The sequence below is a fragment of the Sphaeramia orbicularis genome, chromosome 18 (genome assembly GCF_902148855.1).
Source record: "Sphaeramia orbicularis chromosome 18, fSphaOr1.1, whole genome shotgun sequence".
In the NCBI taxonomy this organism is placed as follows: Eukaryota; Metazoa; Chordata; class Actinopteri; order Kurtiformes; family Apogonidae; genus Sphaeramia; species Sphaeramia orbicularis.
The window spans coordinates 33,286,737-33,304,114 of NC_043974.1; the positions used below are offsets into that span (position 1 = coordinate 33,286,737).

Consider the following 17,378-nt stretch of genomic DNA (forward strand, 5'->3'; position numbering starts at 1 on the left):
CAAGATATAAAAAAAAATGTAAGAAAAGAAAAAGGAAAAAACACTACACATATTAACTCAAAGTATGTGAGAGCAGAGTATCAAATTCTGTACAGTTATAGTGCTTTTTTGGTGCGTTAATATTAAACATCACATTAATTTTCCACTTAACCTCTGTCTCTTACTTATTATTTTATGTTTGCAGCTTGACTTCTCTGGGTAGTCCCTGTTATTAAATGATAATACAATACAAGTATCTTTATTATGTCTAATTTGTACAAGTTAAAACATAATTGCATAATCGTAGAACAGGCCAAAATGATATCAAAACAAAGTAAACTTAATTTTTAGGACAAGAATCCATGAAACCATCTGTTCACTGATGTTCACTGATATCCACAACTCAGCTCGGTTTTTGCTGAAAATCTGAACGTTTGCTCCAGAATTGATGAATCAATGCTTCTTTTCTGCAACATTTTTCTTCAAAACTGATTTCATCAACAACAACCACAAACACAAAAGAAAAAGGCATAATTTCTGGGAAAGGAGTTGTAACTTGTTAAACATGTTTTTCATTGGAAGAAGAATCTCTTTTTAAGAAAACGTATCTGTGAGATATTCCAGCTAACACTGAGTTAGATTTAATCAGTAATAAATCAAACCAATACTTTCACTGAAGTTCTCAGTTCACTTTAAGAACATTTAGATAACTGTTGTTGCTGCTTTTTCTTCCATTATTCACTGACTAGATGTTTTTTATGTTTTTGTTTTTTTTTGTCTATATTTACCCCTATTGGAGTCTTTACTTAATATAGGACAATATTTTTTTTGTAGTTATTTATGAATATTTGTCTTGTTTCTACAGTGCATGGACAAGTCTTACAGAACCTGTTTTTTTTTTTTTTTTTGCAGATATAAGTACAGGGACAAGACAAAGAAGTCAAGCTGTAAACAAGGGGTGTCAAACATATGGCCCGCGGGCCAAAACAGGACTGCCAAAGGGTCCAATCCGGCCCTGTGTAGTGTATTTGTCAAATGAAAAAATTACACTGAAGATATTAACTATCAGGGATGTTAAAATCATTTTACTTCAGGTTCTACATACAGACCGATATGATCTAAAGTGGGTCAGATCAGAAAAGGATAACATAATAACCTATACATAATGACAACTAAAAAATGTATCTTTGTTGTAGTGTAAAAAAAAATTAAATTACAAGAAAGTGTTTACATTTACAAACCATTCTTTCACAAAAAATGCAAATAACCTGAACAAATATGAACAACCTGAAATGTCTTAATAGAAGTAAGTGTAATTTTAACAATATTCTGTTACTAAATGTTTTGTGTATACATGTCTACATGTGTAAATAATAAACTGAATAGAATAGAATAGAATAGAATAGACTTTATTTGCCAATTTCACAGATACATAGCAGTATAGGTACTTTGGAATTCTTGTGCGTTTCCCTGAGTCAGAAAAGGAGTTAGAAAAAAGGTAAAGATATGACAAAAAAGACAGATACAAAACATAAACACAGCTAAAAACATAAAAAAAAACAGTTATTGCACATGCAAGCACATACACATTTGTAAAATAGACTATTATAAAAAAAAAAAAAAAAAAAAAAAGTAATATTAAGAGTACTGAGAGGTAACAAGTTATTGCACATTTGAATTAGAACTGAGGTATGTTGTTAAAATTGCACTTTCTTTTTAAAAGAAATTTCAGGTTGTTCATGGTTGTTCTTGTCAATCACATTTTGTTAAAGCATAGTTTGTAGACGTAAAAACAAAATCATGATGTAATTTGCCTTAATTCACTGTAATTATTTTACTATTTGAGACGATATTGGACTGAATGTGGCCCCTGAACTAAAATGAGTTTGACACCGCTGGTTTAGACATAAAATAATAAGTAAGAGACAGAGTTTAAGTGGACACATAATGTGATGCTTTTATTGTATTTGTTAAAAATGATATAAACTTATACGTTCAGTGGGTGACATTTAATGACGTCTAGCACTGAAAAAGTAAAAGTAAAAGTTAAGAGGTGAAACTCCATTTATCACTATGAACATTATCCATCGTCTCCATTATGTTGAAAAGGTGATAAATAGGCAGCAACTTGACACAAAACATTCACCTACAGGGGTCAAAGGTCACGAGTGGTTGCAAGGCACATTTCTGACCATGACTCAAAATGTCATCATAATTCATTTTTGATTCAAGTTCAGGTTTATTTTATTTATTTATTTATTTATTTTCAGTTCTTTTGTCACACAATTCCAGTGCAATAGCAAGATATATGCACTTTCCGTTCTTGATAATATCATTTCTTTGATTCCTCCCCTACTTTCCTTGATGCTGGCTGCAAGAACTATAAATCCCAGACAGTGTTTGTTTTGTCCGTTCCAAGCTTTTTAATTAATATTTACTCTGGTTAGGTGACAGTAAGGCACTTAAACACACGATACCTTCTGCAATAAAACACAAAAAGATATAAATGACTAATTCTAAGGCTCCAAACACAATTTCTTTCTCAGTATCTCACTAAAGTTCAACAATAAATAAGAATATCCAGTATGTTGCTAAGTAAACCTGTTAGTTTTTCTTTCTTTCTTTCTTTTTTTTTTTTTTAAATCAAATTCGTAAATAATCCCAGTAATGACTATTTGTTTCAGTTATAGTACAGTACTCTAGATTTATTGAAAAACTGTGTCCTTTTTTTTTATATTGTCAGTAAAATATGTGGTGTTTACTGAGATCCATAGGAAATTACACTGAACTTTCTGTGATGCAAAATGTAGTTGTTGGTTGTAAAAATTAACTAGTTTGGGATCAGATATATAAGAAAAAGCTGCTAATGATATGAACCGTGAGCAATGGAGTAATTATGTTCATCTCTACAATAAGAACCTCTTAAATCTCACACACTAGACCTTTAAACTCTCACTCCTGAACTGAATAACAGCCTGTTTACTGATCTGGCCCTGTAGGTTTTGCCTGTTTGTGTATTTTCCCAGTATTTCCCAGTTATCAGAGCCTCACTTGAAAAGGTCTGTATCACAGAAAGGCAGCCAGCTGAGGAGAGAAAAAAAAAAGACTTTTGGGACTCAATGCCCATTTCTCTTTTCATGTCTCTCCCCCAGTTTTTCAGTCCACAACACACAGTGAGTCACAGCCTGCGGTGGTGAATCAAGGTTCCTGTGTAACGGGGTAAACACACATCAGCACTCTGGCCAAGGTCACTCAGGCCTGCAACTTTCAGGTCCGTCCATCGATATGAAACACCACAAACAAACACAAATGGACGCTTTATTTAAGACACATTCACTGAAGTGATAATCATTACTAATTCTGCTGCTAAAGTCCCACTGCAGTGAAGCTGCTGTTTGCTCTTTCTGGCTCTGTTTGCCTACTTTGCCTCACTCCTACGCCTACGTATTCGCAAACATCCTGTCCATTTTAGTCTCAGATCCATGGAGCACTCCCTCTCGGTCCCAGGGATCGATAAGTCTGCACTAACCAGGCCACGTTTGCCCTCTGTACCCCCGTGGACGGTGCCAGATGCACTCAGCTTTCTGCTTCAGTTGGAGCTGCAGTCGGGCCTGGGCGGGTGAATCCACGGGAGCAGGATGGCCGGGTTTTGGACGGGATCGGCAGGTGGATTGGTGCTGGCTGTGAGCCTGACTCTGCTGGGCTGTGGAGTCCAGGGACAGGGCAACGGACGGGGTAAGGTACGTGCAAGCAGGACCGTGGAATCTGGAGGAAACGGCGCTTACCCCCTTTACTGCTCAAATTCATCTACAAGTATAGACAAATAATGATTTGTGCTGTTGCTGTGATACATATTCTAAATCAAGTGGAGGTTGTTAATCTGAATATACTCCTGAGACCCAGGAAAGTAAAAGTTTTGGCTTTTTGCTTATTTTGTTAATTGTTGTTTTTTATTTTGTTCATTTTTTGCTTGTTTCATTCATTTTTGTCCTTTAGTTTGTTTCCTCAATGTTTGTTTTGTTGATTTAACGCTCATTTTGTTCCCATTTAATAATTTGTTTAGTTTTAATGCTTATTTTAGTCACTTTTGTTACTTATTTAGTTGATTTAATGTTCATTTTGGTTACTTTTTTATTCTGGTAAGGTACGTGCAAACAGAACCATGGAACCTGGAGGAAACGGCGCTTACCCCCTTTACTGCTGAAGTTCATCTACAATTACAGACAAATAATGATTTGTGCTTTTGCTGTGACACAGATTCTAAATCAAGTGGAGGTTGTTAATCTGAATATACTCCTGAGACCCAAGATAGTAAAAGTTTTGGGTTTTTTACATTAACCCTTTAACCCCTCATGTGTCTGTGGTGAGCGTTCTGAATGTTTGATTTATTTTGAATGTTCCTAAAAATTCAATTGTTTGCTCAATAGGAAAAAATTCAAAACATGCTGATAGAATAGACTTTGTTCTATTTTGTTGATTTAATGCTCATTTTATTTGTTTGCATGTTTATTTCTTGCTTATTTTGTTAATTGTTGTTTTTTTTATTTTGTTCATTTCTTGCTTATTTCATTCATTTTTGTCCTTTAGTTTGTTTCCTCAATGTTTATTTTGTTGATTTAAAGCTAATTTTGTTCCCATTTAATAATTTGTTTAGTTGTTTTAATGCTTATTTTAGTCACTTTTGTTACTTATTTAATTGATTTAATGTTCATTTTGTTTACTTTTTCATTCTGGTAAGGTACTTGCAAACAGAACCGTGGAACCTGGAGGAAACGGCGCTTACCCCCTTTACTGCTGAAATTCATCTACAATTACAGACAAATAATGATTTGTGCTGTTGCTGTGACACAGATTCTAAATTAAGCGGAGGTTGTTCATCTGTATATACTCCTGAGACCCAAGATAGTAAAAGTTTTGGCTTTTTTACATTAACCCTTTAACCCCTGATGTGTCTGTGGTAAGCGTTCTGAATGTTTGATTTATTTTAAATGTTCCTAAAAATTCAACTGTTTGCTCAATAGGAAAAAATTCAAAGCGCGCTGAAAGAATAGACCTTGTTCTTTCCATAGACATCTGAGCATGCTCAGTGCACCCCCCCACCAACTGTGGAAAGGGGGGCAAAACACAGAGCAGTGAGTAAGACCGACTCACTATAAAAATAGACACTTTGGGTTTTTTTTTTGTTTTTTTTTTTTTTTTTACACCAGTTTTCTTGTGGTTTTTTTATTTTACTGTTGTTTGCAGTGTTGTGGTGATTTTCCTTCTTTTTTTTTTATTGTGTCTTTACTGAGTTTTGATCGTTTAACTGCTTTTTGGAGTTCAACCAGGTGCCAAAAAGCAACTGGACTAATTTAAAACAAAAGAGCCCAAAATAAACATTACTTGGCCAAAATTCAAATCCGTGTTGTTGACTGTGTTCCAGTTCACAGTTCATGTTCAACATCCTAAATCTATCTATCTAGAATTTAGTCAAAACCTGTCAAACTTCAATTTTTCGCCTTGCCTTTTTCTGTTATTTCACCCTGTTTTGACCCTAAAACATACAGTAAAGCAAAACCACTGAAGAAAAGGAATTCAAGCATATATTCACAGCAGCTTTTATGAACCTGAAACAGACACAAATTCACAGCTGCACATTTACCTGGAATAATGTCTCAGGGGTTAAAGGGTTAAAAAAAAATTATTTGATTGGAAACAGCATAAAGCAAATTTTTGTTTGTTTATTTGGAATGTCCTTCATAGTTGACAGTGTTTTTTTTTTTTTTCAACTTTATTTTTTTATTGAACAACACCGTCACAGAAAAATACATGTTCCAGTTGCTACATTTGCGTTTGTTTTTTACATTCTGCTAGATCCAACCCAATCCAATTCAACCCAATTTTATTTGTAAAACACTTTAAAACAACCGCAGTGGACCACAGTGCTGTACAGAAGAATAATTAAAACCAAAATAGAAAATAAAATGCAAGAATAGATTAAAAAACATAAAAAGCCATACAATTAAAAACAAAAAAAAGAACAATAAACCACTACCAAATAAAACCAATAGAATAAAAATAGTACCTTCAAACAACTCACATGGTTTCAAAAGCCAAGGAGAAAAGATGGGTTTTAGGAAGGGATTTAAAACCAGACAGAGAGGAGGCCTGTCTGATATGGAGAGACAGATCACTCCATAGTTTAGATCATAAAACAAAGACAATACTGACAATGTAGAAGAAACTATTTTCACAGTTCCTAGCCCACATGTACAGATTGATAGACTTGATGGGTTTTCCACCCACACTTAACCCCATTCCTCACCTACCACCTCCAGCCACGGTGCCTATCGATCCACAAATAGTGTGTTTTGGAGTCTTAATATAAAAGTTTTCTTTTCCATAATGAAAATTATTTTAACTACTGACTGCCATGTATCAGATGTCAGGGGCTCTTTTTTAAGCCAGTTTAGAGTTATTGCTGTCCTAGCTGCTGCATGTACACTGTAAGCCCAGACTTTGTATTCACTAAAATGCTTTAATTACATATACTTAAATGATTTAAGTTTTATTACGTTACTATAAAATGTTAAGTATATTCTACTAATTTGTAGACATAGTTGAAAGTACAAAAAAGTTTAAGTTGAATGGATTTAAATCACTAAGTTTTCGTCATGACCACACCCTTTTATGGCTGCATTGCATTGTGGGTATTGGGCATGTTGTTGAAAATGTGTTATTTTTCTGTGCAGGGGTTCAGCAGGGTTGTGGTGTTAGTGTTAATTTTGACTTAATGTGCGTATGGCAATGTTTATTGGCCTTTTGGTGTTTGTTTTTGTAGAGCTGCACCATGAGTGAGAGCCATAGGCCCAACAATGGCTTTCCGTTCATCAGTGCTTCTCTGCATGTAATGTGAATCCTTATGTCTTATAAATATAAAGTATGTCTTGTACTTTTTCATGGAATGAGCAAATTTCCAGTCTGTCAGTCCGCACTGAAACACAGTAAGTTTAACAATTGCACAAAACAAATTTTATTGTGAAACATTTAAATGTAAATCAACTTGGAATTGAGTACAGTGAATTGATGATATGAAGTCTAATGATTATACAAAGCAATTGACATTGCAACAAATATTAAGTTAAATTAACTTGGCATTTAGTGTGTTGTACTTAAAATAGCAATTCCATTCACATCAAGCATTTAAGTTTAATACGCTCAAGTTTTCATTATTCATTGCTTAAACTTTTTGAGGCAACCGGTTTCCTCAAATTTTTTAAGTAAACTCAACTTATCCAGTCTTACAGCGTAGTATATGCAATAGATAGTCTTTTTCTTGCTCATCTTTGTTTCAGGGATGGCCCCAAGGATGGCCAGCAATGGGTTCCTAGGCAGCTGAGAAACAAATGTTTTGTCCAAATGATCAAATATCTCCCTCTAAAAATTGTCTAAAAAGGGACACTTCCAAAATAAATGTATTTGGTTTGCAGATTCATCCTCACACTTCCTCCAGCTTGCACCTGTTTGACTGGGATCTATTTTGGGAAGGTTTAGTGGAGTTCTAAAGAATCTACAAACTATTTTCCACTGGAACTCTCTCCATAGTTTTGCACAAGTGACTTTAGGTGCTTCTGAAGAAATACTGTCCCAGACCTCCATGTTAATCTGTAGTTCAAGTTCTGCCTCCCATTTTTGTTTCATATGCAGAGTGTTTTCTTGTTTCTTGTTTTTATCTACTGCCATTTTATGTCCCTATGTATTTTATATATGTATGTGTGTAATTACCTCCTTGGCGGAGGTTATGTTTTTGCCAGCGTTGGTTTGTCTGTCTGTCCGTGTGCAAGATAACTCAAAAAGTTATGGACGGATTTGGATGAAAATTTCAGGAAATGTTGATACTGGCACAAGGAACAAATGATTAAATTTTGGTGGTGATGGGGGTGGGGGGGTGGGGGTGGGGTGTACTGATCTGCCTTGGCAGAGGTCTGTGCTCTCCGAGTGCTTTTCTAATTCTTCTTCTTCTTCTTCTTCTTCTTCTTCTTCTTCTTCTTCTTCTTCTTCTTATTATTATTATTATTATTATTATTATTATTATTATTATTATTATTATTATTATTATTATTATTATTATTATTTCATACTACACAGCCCACTACATACACTAGATATTGGTCTCCTAGTATGCTCTCTTTTTTGGATCCTTGTCAAGTATTGCTCAATAGGTGAATCAGATTTTTTAATGATAGTCCGATCTGGGTATTTAAACATATAGCTCCTTATCTGAAGATACCTATAAAAGTCCAATTTTGGCAAACTGAATTCCTCAACTAACTGCTGAAATGTTTTGAATTCTTGTTTTTTAAGTAAAGCTGTGAAACTTTATTTTTTCATTTCACAGTTAAATAACTTAAATAACATACTCTAAGTATTTAAAACACACATTTACAATCTCTTAACATATTAAATTGCAAAATAAATCTTATTTTTTTCTAGCAAGGAACATATAAATAAAATAGTCACATTTTAGTACATTTAATTAATCGTATCTGATATAAAACAAGTCAAAATGGTTTAATATCAGGACTTTACAAGAACTGCAGATGTTCACTTTGTCATTTTTAACGTCTGATGCTTCTATTATGTTAAGTCAATACAGATGGATCGTCTGTCTTGTCAATGAAATGTTATTGATTTTGCACTTTATTTTCACTTAAAAATGTAAGCCAAGCGCGTGTCTTGTGTGGTAATGAGGCTTTATGTTAAATCAATAGGTTCCTCACTCAGCTCCACACAGTGCCAGTTTCTTAATCAATCGAGATGTATGAGAAGGGAATACAGAAGCAAAAGAGTTTATTTACATTTGTCTGACATAATGAACCCTCTGTGCTCCAGAAGGAAGTATCTGGATCGGCAACGGTCAACCTGGGCCAAGTCCAGGAAGCCTGGAGACCCCTGATGCAGACCATGGTGAACCTAACCCAGATCAGCAGGTACAAAACATACATCCAACACCTACAAATCTGCACTAAAATGCATGTCAGTACACCAAGACAATATTGGAAAAAATTTGACTTCCTTCAGTTTTGTCCATTATTTTGGTCACTCAGTCTTCATATTGTTGATTTAATGCTCGTTGTTCGTTTACTTGTTTACTCTGTTGATTTATTGCTCATTTTGGTCACTCTTTTGTTTTTATTTATTTTATTGATTTAATGTTCATTTTATTTGTTTGCATGTTCATTTCTTGCTTATTTTGTTCATTGTTGTTTTTTTTATTTTGTTCATTTCTTGCTTATTTAATTCATTTTTGTCCTTTAGTTTGTTCACTCAATGTTTATTTTGTTGATTTAATGCTCATTTTGTTCCTGTTTACTAATTTGTTTTGTTGTTTTATTGCTTACTTTAGTCACTTTTGTTGCTTATTTTGTTGATTTAATGTTCATTTTGTTTACTTTTGTTCTGATTTTTGCTTATTCTGTCCACTTTTTTGTTTTTGTTCATTTTCTTGATGTAATGCTCATTTTATTTGTTTACGTGTTTATGTTGTTAATTTCTTGCTTATTTTGTTCATTCTCGGTTTTTATTTTGTTCATTTCTAGCTTATTTCATTCATTTTTGTCCTTTAGTTTGTTTACTCAGTGTTTATTTTGTTGATTTAATGCTCATTTTGTTCCCATTTAATAATTTTTTTAGTTGTTTAAATGCTTTTTTTAATCACTTTTGTTGTTTATTTAGTTGATTTAATGTTCATTTTGTTTACTTTTTTAATCTGATTTTTGCTTATTCTGTCCACTTTTTTGTTTTTGCTTCTTTTCTTGATGTAATGCTCGTTTTATTTGTTTAGGTGTTTATTTTGTTAATTTCTTGCTTATTTTGTTCATTCTCAGTTTTTATTTTGTTCATTTCTTGCTTATTTCATTCATTTTTATCCTTTAGTTTGTTTACTCAGTGTTTATTTTGTTGATTTAATGCTCATTTTTGTTCCTGTTTACTAATTTGGTGTTTTTTTTTTGTTTGTTTTATTGTTTATTTTAGTCACTTTTGTTGCTTATTTTGTTAATTTAATATTCATGTTGTTTACTTTTTTATTCTGGTTTATTGCTTATTTTTTTCCTTTTTTTGCTTATTTTGTTGATGTAATGCTTCTTTTATTTGTTTACATGTTTATTTTGTCGATTTCTTGCTTATTTTGTTCATTGTCGTTTTTTATTTTGTTCATTTCTTGCCTGTTTCATGCATTTTTGTCTTTCAGTTTGTTTACTCAATGGTTATTTTGTTGATTTGATGCTTGTTTTGTTTGTTTACATGTTTATTTAATTGATTTCTTGCTTATTTTGTTCATTCTTGTTCTTTATTTTGTTCATTTCTTGCTTGTTTTGTTCGGTTTTGTCCTTTGGTTTGTTTACTCAGTGGTTATTTTGTTGATTTAATACTCATTTTGTTCCATATCATCCATCCATCCATCCATCCATCCATCCATCCATTCGTGTCTTTCTCCTTCTGTTCTGTCTGTCCAGTATCAAGTCGACCTTCCAGTTCCGTACGTTTGACCCTGAAGGTGTCATTTTCTACGGTGACACCAAAAATGGCCTGGACTGGTTCATCCTGGGTCTGAAGGGCGGTTTCCCGTTGATGCAGATCAGTAAAGTGGACATGTTGGTCAGCGTGGCCGGTGGACCCAGATTGAATGATGGGAAATGGCACACGGTGGGTTTACACTGGGCTTCAGTTTTACTTTCACTCTCTTCTCTGAAATTATTATAATGCGGAAGATACTGTCTTCTTGTGGGTTTTTTTTTTGTGATTTGTAACATTTTATTTCAGGATTTTAGACTAAATATTGGGATAAATGTCTCATAAAAGTGGCATCTGATAAACAAATATGAACTACACATCATATAATATTTTTTAAGCTTAATATATGACTTTATTTAATATGTGTAATATTTAATATTCTCTCTATCTAGATATTTATATATAATAATAGACACTCCTACTTTTATTTGAGCCTGAAGATACAGTCATTTTACTAAGATAATAACGCTGGCATAATGTTAACTTGAGTAAAAACAACTCACGTAGAAGCAGAAGCATTGATTCACCTGCTTTAATACAATAGAAGTGGAAAAGGTACTGAAAGTAAAAGTGGGCCTGAAAAAAATAGAACCTGAACATCTAGACAACTTTTCTGTATCGTTACATCTTCATTTTATGTCTGTTTTGTCCCATTTTCGTCTTATGTGGTTTTACATTTTGTTAAACTTTATAAATCATTTAAGTAACTTGTGTGTTAGAACGTCTCCAGTTTGTTCTTTTTTATGTTTTGTTTTTTTTTTCTTTTTTTAGACCATTCCTTTTTTGTCTTTTTTAATTATTTTCATTGTGTTCCACGTTTTACTTTTTTTTTTTTTTTTTTTTTTTTTTCATGTTTTGGCTGAATTTTTGCTTTTTTTGTTTTTTTACCCTCATTATCATTTTGGTTTGTGCTGTTTCTGTTCTTCATCTTATGTTTTTTTCGCCACATAATTTTTGTCTTAATATAATTTTTTCTTTTCTTTTTCATATTTCTTTCTTCATATAATCTTTGGCTTGGGATTTTTATGTCTTGTTACATTTGGGGTTTTTTTGTGTCATTTTCATCTTTTTCATCATATCTTGTTTATCTGTATTGATGGATTTTCCAAGGCACCATCTTTTCTATATATTTTTGGTCCATCCATTTAGCTTAAAAACTGGTTGTAATGCTTTTGTTTTTACAAAATTAAAAGAGCAATTCCCTTTAAATATATTAAAACTTAAGTCATAAACTTTTTTTTGTAAATTTAAGTGGTAGAAATTGGAGATATTTGTGAAAAAATATGGGGAGAAAGTACAGTAACAAAGTATTTATGCATGTTTCTTATGTATATTTATCCTCGGTTGAATAATCTGATCATAACCTTATAAATGAAACCATAAACATCAATTATATCATTACTTTGGGACATTTTATTCTTTTAATATGAACTAATTTATATGTCTCCTACTTCTTCCTCTTCCTCTTCTTCTTCTTCTCTTGTATTTCAAGTTGGAAGTCAGTAACCATGGTCAGTTTGTGATTTTGGACGTGGACGGCTCTCAGGGTCTTGTGGTGGGTCTTCGGTCCAAACAGACTGACGAGGACCTGATGGGTGAACTCAGACTGGCACTCGGTGGAATCCTGATCAACACAGACAAGATGATCGTCCAGGTAAAAAAACATTAATGCACCAGAATCACCTTCAGGGTCTTGTAAACACCCATGTCCCTCTGTTCATCTGTCTTCACTAATACTCACAGATGGATTCATTCATTTTTAAGAAACATAGTTTTCATTTTACTGAAGTGAATATCTGTATGAAGCCTAAATAAGGAGTTAAAAGAACACAATTTGATCATCTACTGTTTTGGGAAGTTATGCTGTTAATACACATGTACTTTCTGTTCTTCCTCCAAAAATAAAATTCTCTTTATATTTCAGTGACAGGACCTTTATTGTGAAACAGGAAGAACCTGTGATTGTGTTGTGGAAAATCTCATTGTGCAGTTACACCAATCCTTTTGAAATCATGATATTTTAAACATTTATTTGCTTCATATCTCAGTCTTTTTAGCTGCAAATACAGAAATGAATCTACTTTATTAATCCATATGTCCATCTGGTCAGCAAAATAAAAGAAATTAGATGTTTGTGGCACAAATACATCCCTGAGTGTGTTAAATGAAAAGGAAGTGAACAAAAAAAGCACCAATGAATAAGTTTAATGGGATTTACATATTTAATGTGCAAACACAGTGATACAGTAGGGGTGGTTGTTATTAACTCATAAGGCCTTCAACCCAAATCCTCTACTGATCTAAAATGTTTAATACCTGTTGATCCACTGACCTTTAATGGTCATCAGATATGACCCGTTTGGACGTGTAGAGGCTCCGCAGGGAGCATGAAGACACTGTCATCTTCTGCAACATTGATTCACCAGTAAAACCCATGAAGTATGATCAATGACAGTGGATGGAGACATTTGGGTTTATGATATATTTTACTGACGATATTCTACTTTACTATGATTTTATCAAGATCTACAGACCTCTCTGTCTCTCTGTTGTTCTGAAATTGAAAGAAAATTGAACTCTTTAACTACATTTATGATGAAATGAACGCAGATTGATATCGTATTCATGGTAAAGTCATAGAAAAGCGCAGGGCTGGCAGCGGTATCATACTGTCCATCAGTCTGTGGTGAGGACGCCAGTGTTTTTCCAGTGTGCAGGGTTTGCATCCTCTTTATTCGTCTGATAATCTTCCAGCTATCATTCTGAAAGATGAAAACTGACTATTTCCTGGTGTTGGCTCATCTCCTCTTACGCCAGCGTTGTGTGTTTTTGTATTTTTTGCTACAGTTCAGGCCACAGATGGACGGTTGTGTGCGAGAAGGCAGCTGGTTGAACCTCACCATCCCCTGGGAGACCGAGGCGGACCAGATTTGGCCCTGCTATGAAAACATCAAACCTGGCAGCTTCTTCCCTGGCACCGGGTTCGCTATTTTTAACGCCTCAGGTGGGAACATAGCGCTCGGTTATGCAAGAGATATGCAAGTCCTAACACCCCCTCCCCAGCTTTACAACTGGGGGAGATCAGGCAATTTGCATTTGATGTGATATTTCTGGTACCAATAAATGTTTGACTGTGTGTACTTTTAAGTAGACCGTAAACAATAAACTGTAGCACAGGGAAGTTAAACACATATTAGTTCAGGGGTCACATACAGTTTAGTATGATCTCAATGAGCTGGACCAGTAAAATAATAACATAGTAAGAAATACTGTCAAATGCAAACTTTTCTCTGTGTTTTAAAGTGAAAAAATTTAAATTACATTATGGAAATCTTCACATTTACAAACCAGCCTTTAAAAATAGTAACATGAACAACCATGAATAACCTGAGATTTTGTAAGAAATATAAGTTAAATTTTAATGACATTATGTCTCAGCTTATTATTAATGCAACTTTCAGTGTGTAGTGGATTTACAAAGGCACAAATTATCTAGTAAAAGGCAGAATATTGTCAAAATGTTCATATTTGTTCAGGTTATTCACATTTTTTCCGAAAGAATACCATACCATACCACCTTTAATTATAACGCACTTTAAAAACTTTACAGTCGGCCAAAGTGCCATACACGAATAATAAAACAAGGGGGAAAAATAAGTAAAACAGTGATAACATGAGATGCAAAGTGGGCTAAATACAACAAAATACACCAATCATAAAAACAAAGACAAATTCAAATCGGGTAAAAACAACACAGGAAATCTAAAAAGAAAACATCCCACTCATTGATTAAAAACCAACGAGAAAAAGTGTGTTTTTAGACGTGATTTAAATACAGTACAGGCAGAGACTGAGCCTGTCTAACTTCTAAATGATAGTTTGTAAATGTAAACTTTTTCCATGTAATTTAATTTTTTTACACTAAAACAAAGTGGATGGGGGTGGAACCTTTCTGTGTGGAGTTTGCATGTGTTCCCTGTGTCTGCGTTCTCTCTCTGGGTACTCCGGCTTCCTCCCACCATCCAAAGACATGCACTGATGGGTTAATCTAAACTGCCCATAGGTGTGAATGTGAGAGTGATTGTTTGTCTCTATATGTCAGCCCTGTGATGAACTGGCGACTTGTCAAGGGTGTGGGTTCTTCACCCATAAGTAGCTGGGATAGTCTCCAGCAACCCCCGTGACCCTAGTGAGGATAAAGCGGGTTCAGAAAATGAATGAATGAATAAACTTTGGAGTTGTCATTATTTAGGTTATTATGATGAATGTATTTTACTGATCTGACCCACTTTAGATCATATTGGTCTGTATGTGGATTTTAACGTCCTCTATCGTTAATATCTTCAGTGTAATTTTTGCATTTCTCAAATTCATCCCATGGGCCTGATTGGAATATGCTGTGTTCTTTCAGTTTTCCCTACAGATACAGACCAGGGGATCCAGATCGAATTTTGGGGAGATTTCAGTCAGATGGATGGGACCATCTGCAGCATCAAACCCGATGGACAAGATGTGATGTTTGCTTTAGTGGCAAATAATAACACAAAGGTACAATATGCATTTAAGTCACATGAGTTACAATGACTCAGAAAATGACTTTCTATATTTATATACAATTTCACATTTCATCCCACAAGCTAGATTGGAACATTTGGTGAGCTGGTTTTGGCCCACGGGCCTTATGTTTGACACCCCTGCAGTCAATGCTAATTTTATACCAGTTGCATACAAAGAGTATACAGAGCAAAAATGATTTCACAGAAATTTTACTAACAATCAATAACCAAAAAAATAATAAACTGAAGCCAAAGTGTTGTTTCTGCTTATCCTATTGACTCTGTAATATGTAGTTACTGACAATAGAAGAGGATTTAGCTTAATAAAGAACGTGTTCAAAACACAGCATGAAATAAGAGTGTTATTTTCTCTGTACTTTAATTCTAACAGTTTCAAGTTCTTCTGTTAATTATTCCAGGCAGAGTATTAAAAAAAGTCTGTGAACCTCCATTTGCATATGTACAGTGGTGGCCAAAATTATTAGAACACTTTACATATTTAAGAGGTTTCCTCTGTGATGTTTTTTTTTTTGTAATTGTCCTTTAAAATACCCTTAACCCATAAAGACCCAGTGATACTTTTATGTCAGTTCCCAAATGAAATTTTCTCTATATTTAACCTTTCTTAAGTGATTTATCACCATTTATTATAATATTATCCTCTGTCTTTAGCATTTTATCACTATAAATCAGGTATTTTCCTATATTTAATTTACTGATCATAAAAATGTTCATAAAAACTCAGATTATAGTTGATGGTTATTATACCCAAAACAGAAAACTGCAGAAAAAGTGACCTTTTCCGTAGAATCTATAATTACCGGTGTTTCCACTTTAGTACAGAACTTCTGAACTTCCAAATGGGTCATATCTGATGACCATGAAAAGATGACACACTGTATTTTACACCAATTATTTACATGTAGTGACACAATTAGTGAATCAAAAGGTATTAAACAGTTTATATTACTAGATAGTTTTGGTCGGTGATGGATATTTGGGTCTTTATGGGTTAAAACAAATGCAGTGTCTACAAAGTTATCATTATGCTTCATAAACCATAGAATAAGGAGAATTAGTTCATTTTTCTACAAAAATCAAACTATCCTGCTCATTAAGGAAATATTAAAGGTAAAAGTGGATAAAAACACACTTCATCAGACCAAATTTCTGCATGTTTCATCAACATTATGAAATGAAATTATGTTGTGAGGCAAAAATAGGCCAACATTTCCAGATCTGTCAGGTGTTCTAATAATCATAGCCACCATTGTTTGTGCAAAGGTAGAAAGGAAGCAATAAATGAATAAATAAATACCAACTAATGTGAGAGTCTGCAGACTGTGCAGATGAAATACACCCGAAGGGCATTTTAATATTATTACATTCCATGTTAACTTGAATTTTCCGTCATCTCTGAACTGTTTCTCATTTGGTCGTTGTAATTTTCCCCCTCGTTCCCTCATAAATTCTTGTCTCCTGATGAATTTGCAGGAGGTCACACTCACCTTCGGTCCTGATAAACTCATTATGACAGAGTCTTTCAGTCGACTGATGGTGACCTTCCAGACAGATGCTCTGACGGTGCTTCACGACGGATCGGAGGCTGCTCGGATCGCCATCAGTCCAATGAGCAGCCCTGGTTACTGGTCCATGTGGAGGGAGGGAACCCTGGCCATCGGAGGGCTGCTAGGTGACCAAAGGCAGAAACAAAACACCAGCGTCTGTTAGAAACCCCTCTGACTGGACATAGGCCTCATGTGTTCTCCTCTTCCTCTTGTTTGTAGGTGAGGATGACGTTGGATCCCAGTTCTTGTCAGGCTGTCTAGAGAAGATCCAGATCCAGGGGAAAGACTTGGACCTGGATTTATCCACCAAACACATGTTGATGTCATCTCACAGCTGCCCTGTGTAGCAGACGATTGTATAGATTTGGACTGTCTGCTGTGGAAACATTATTTTGCCTCTGGATAAAAATAACACAGATAATGGAATGTTTATAAAGTGCAATAATTGTTTTAATAACAATCTGATGACCAATAAAGTTTATCATCAGGTACTAATCTTCAGCCTGTTATCTTCAGCCGTATTTCAACAAAACAAGCTGTTAATCTAAGAAATATCACTAAGTATTTGACATTATGTGCTGTTTTGAGTTTGAGTCCAGTGTTACAGGAAAACTAAAGGCGAGTGGACGTTTGAGGCGACTGTGGTGAGGAAACAGTGAACAACATGGATTTTGCCCCATCTAGTGGATAGTTTAAAGATGAAGCTGAACACCTACAGTAT

At 34.3% G+C, this 17,378-nt stretch overlaps 1 protein-coding gene across 1 annotated transcript; it reads left to right on the forward strand.

Annotated features, from left to right (window-relative positions):
• Positions 1-2,811: 2,811 nt before the first annotated feature.
• shbg (sex hormone-binding globulin) lies at positions 2,812-17,152 on the forward strand. Its single transcript, XM_030161842.1, has 8 exons — positions 2,812-3,719; positions 8,851-8,948; positions 10,476-10,665; positions 12,026-12,187; positions 13,381-13,537; positions 14,945-15,081; positions 16,584-16,782; positions 16,877-17,152. Exons 1-8 carry the CDS (start codon positions 3,618-3,620, stop codon positions 17,002-17,004), a joined length of 1,173 nt encoding a protein of 390 aa, XP_030017702.1. The 5' UTR covers positions 2,812-3,617; the 3' UTR covers positions 17,005-17,152.
• Positions 17,153-17,378: the final 226 nt, after the last annotated feature.

What these genes read in the sequence shown, in the direction of transcription:
- shbg (XM_030161842.1), top strand. Translation starts at nt 3,618, where the DNA reads ATGGCCGGGTTTTGGACGGGATCGGCAGGTGGATTGGTGCTGGCTGTG. An exon ending in AACCTAACCCAGATCAGCAG is followed by an intron (nt 8,949 to 10,475) that starts GTACAAAACATA and finishes CTGTCTGTCCAG; the next exon opens with TATCAAGTCGACCTTCCAGT. An exon ending in CAGACAAGATGATCGTCCAG is followed by an intron (nt 12,188 to 13,380) that starts GTAAAAAAACAT and finishes TTTTTGCTACAG; the next exon opens with TTCAGGCCACAGATGGACGG.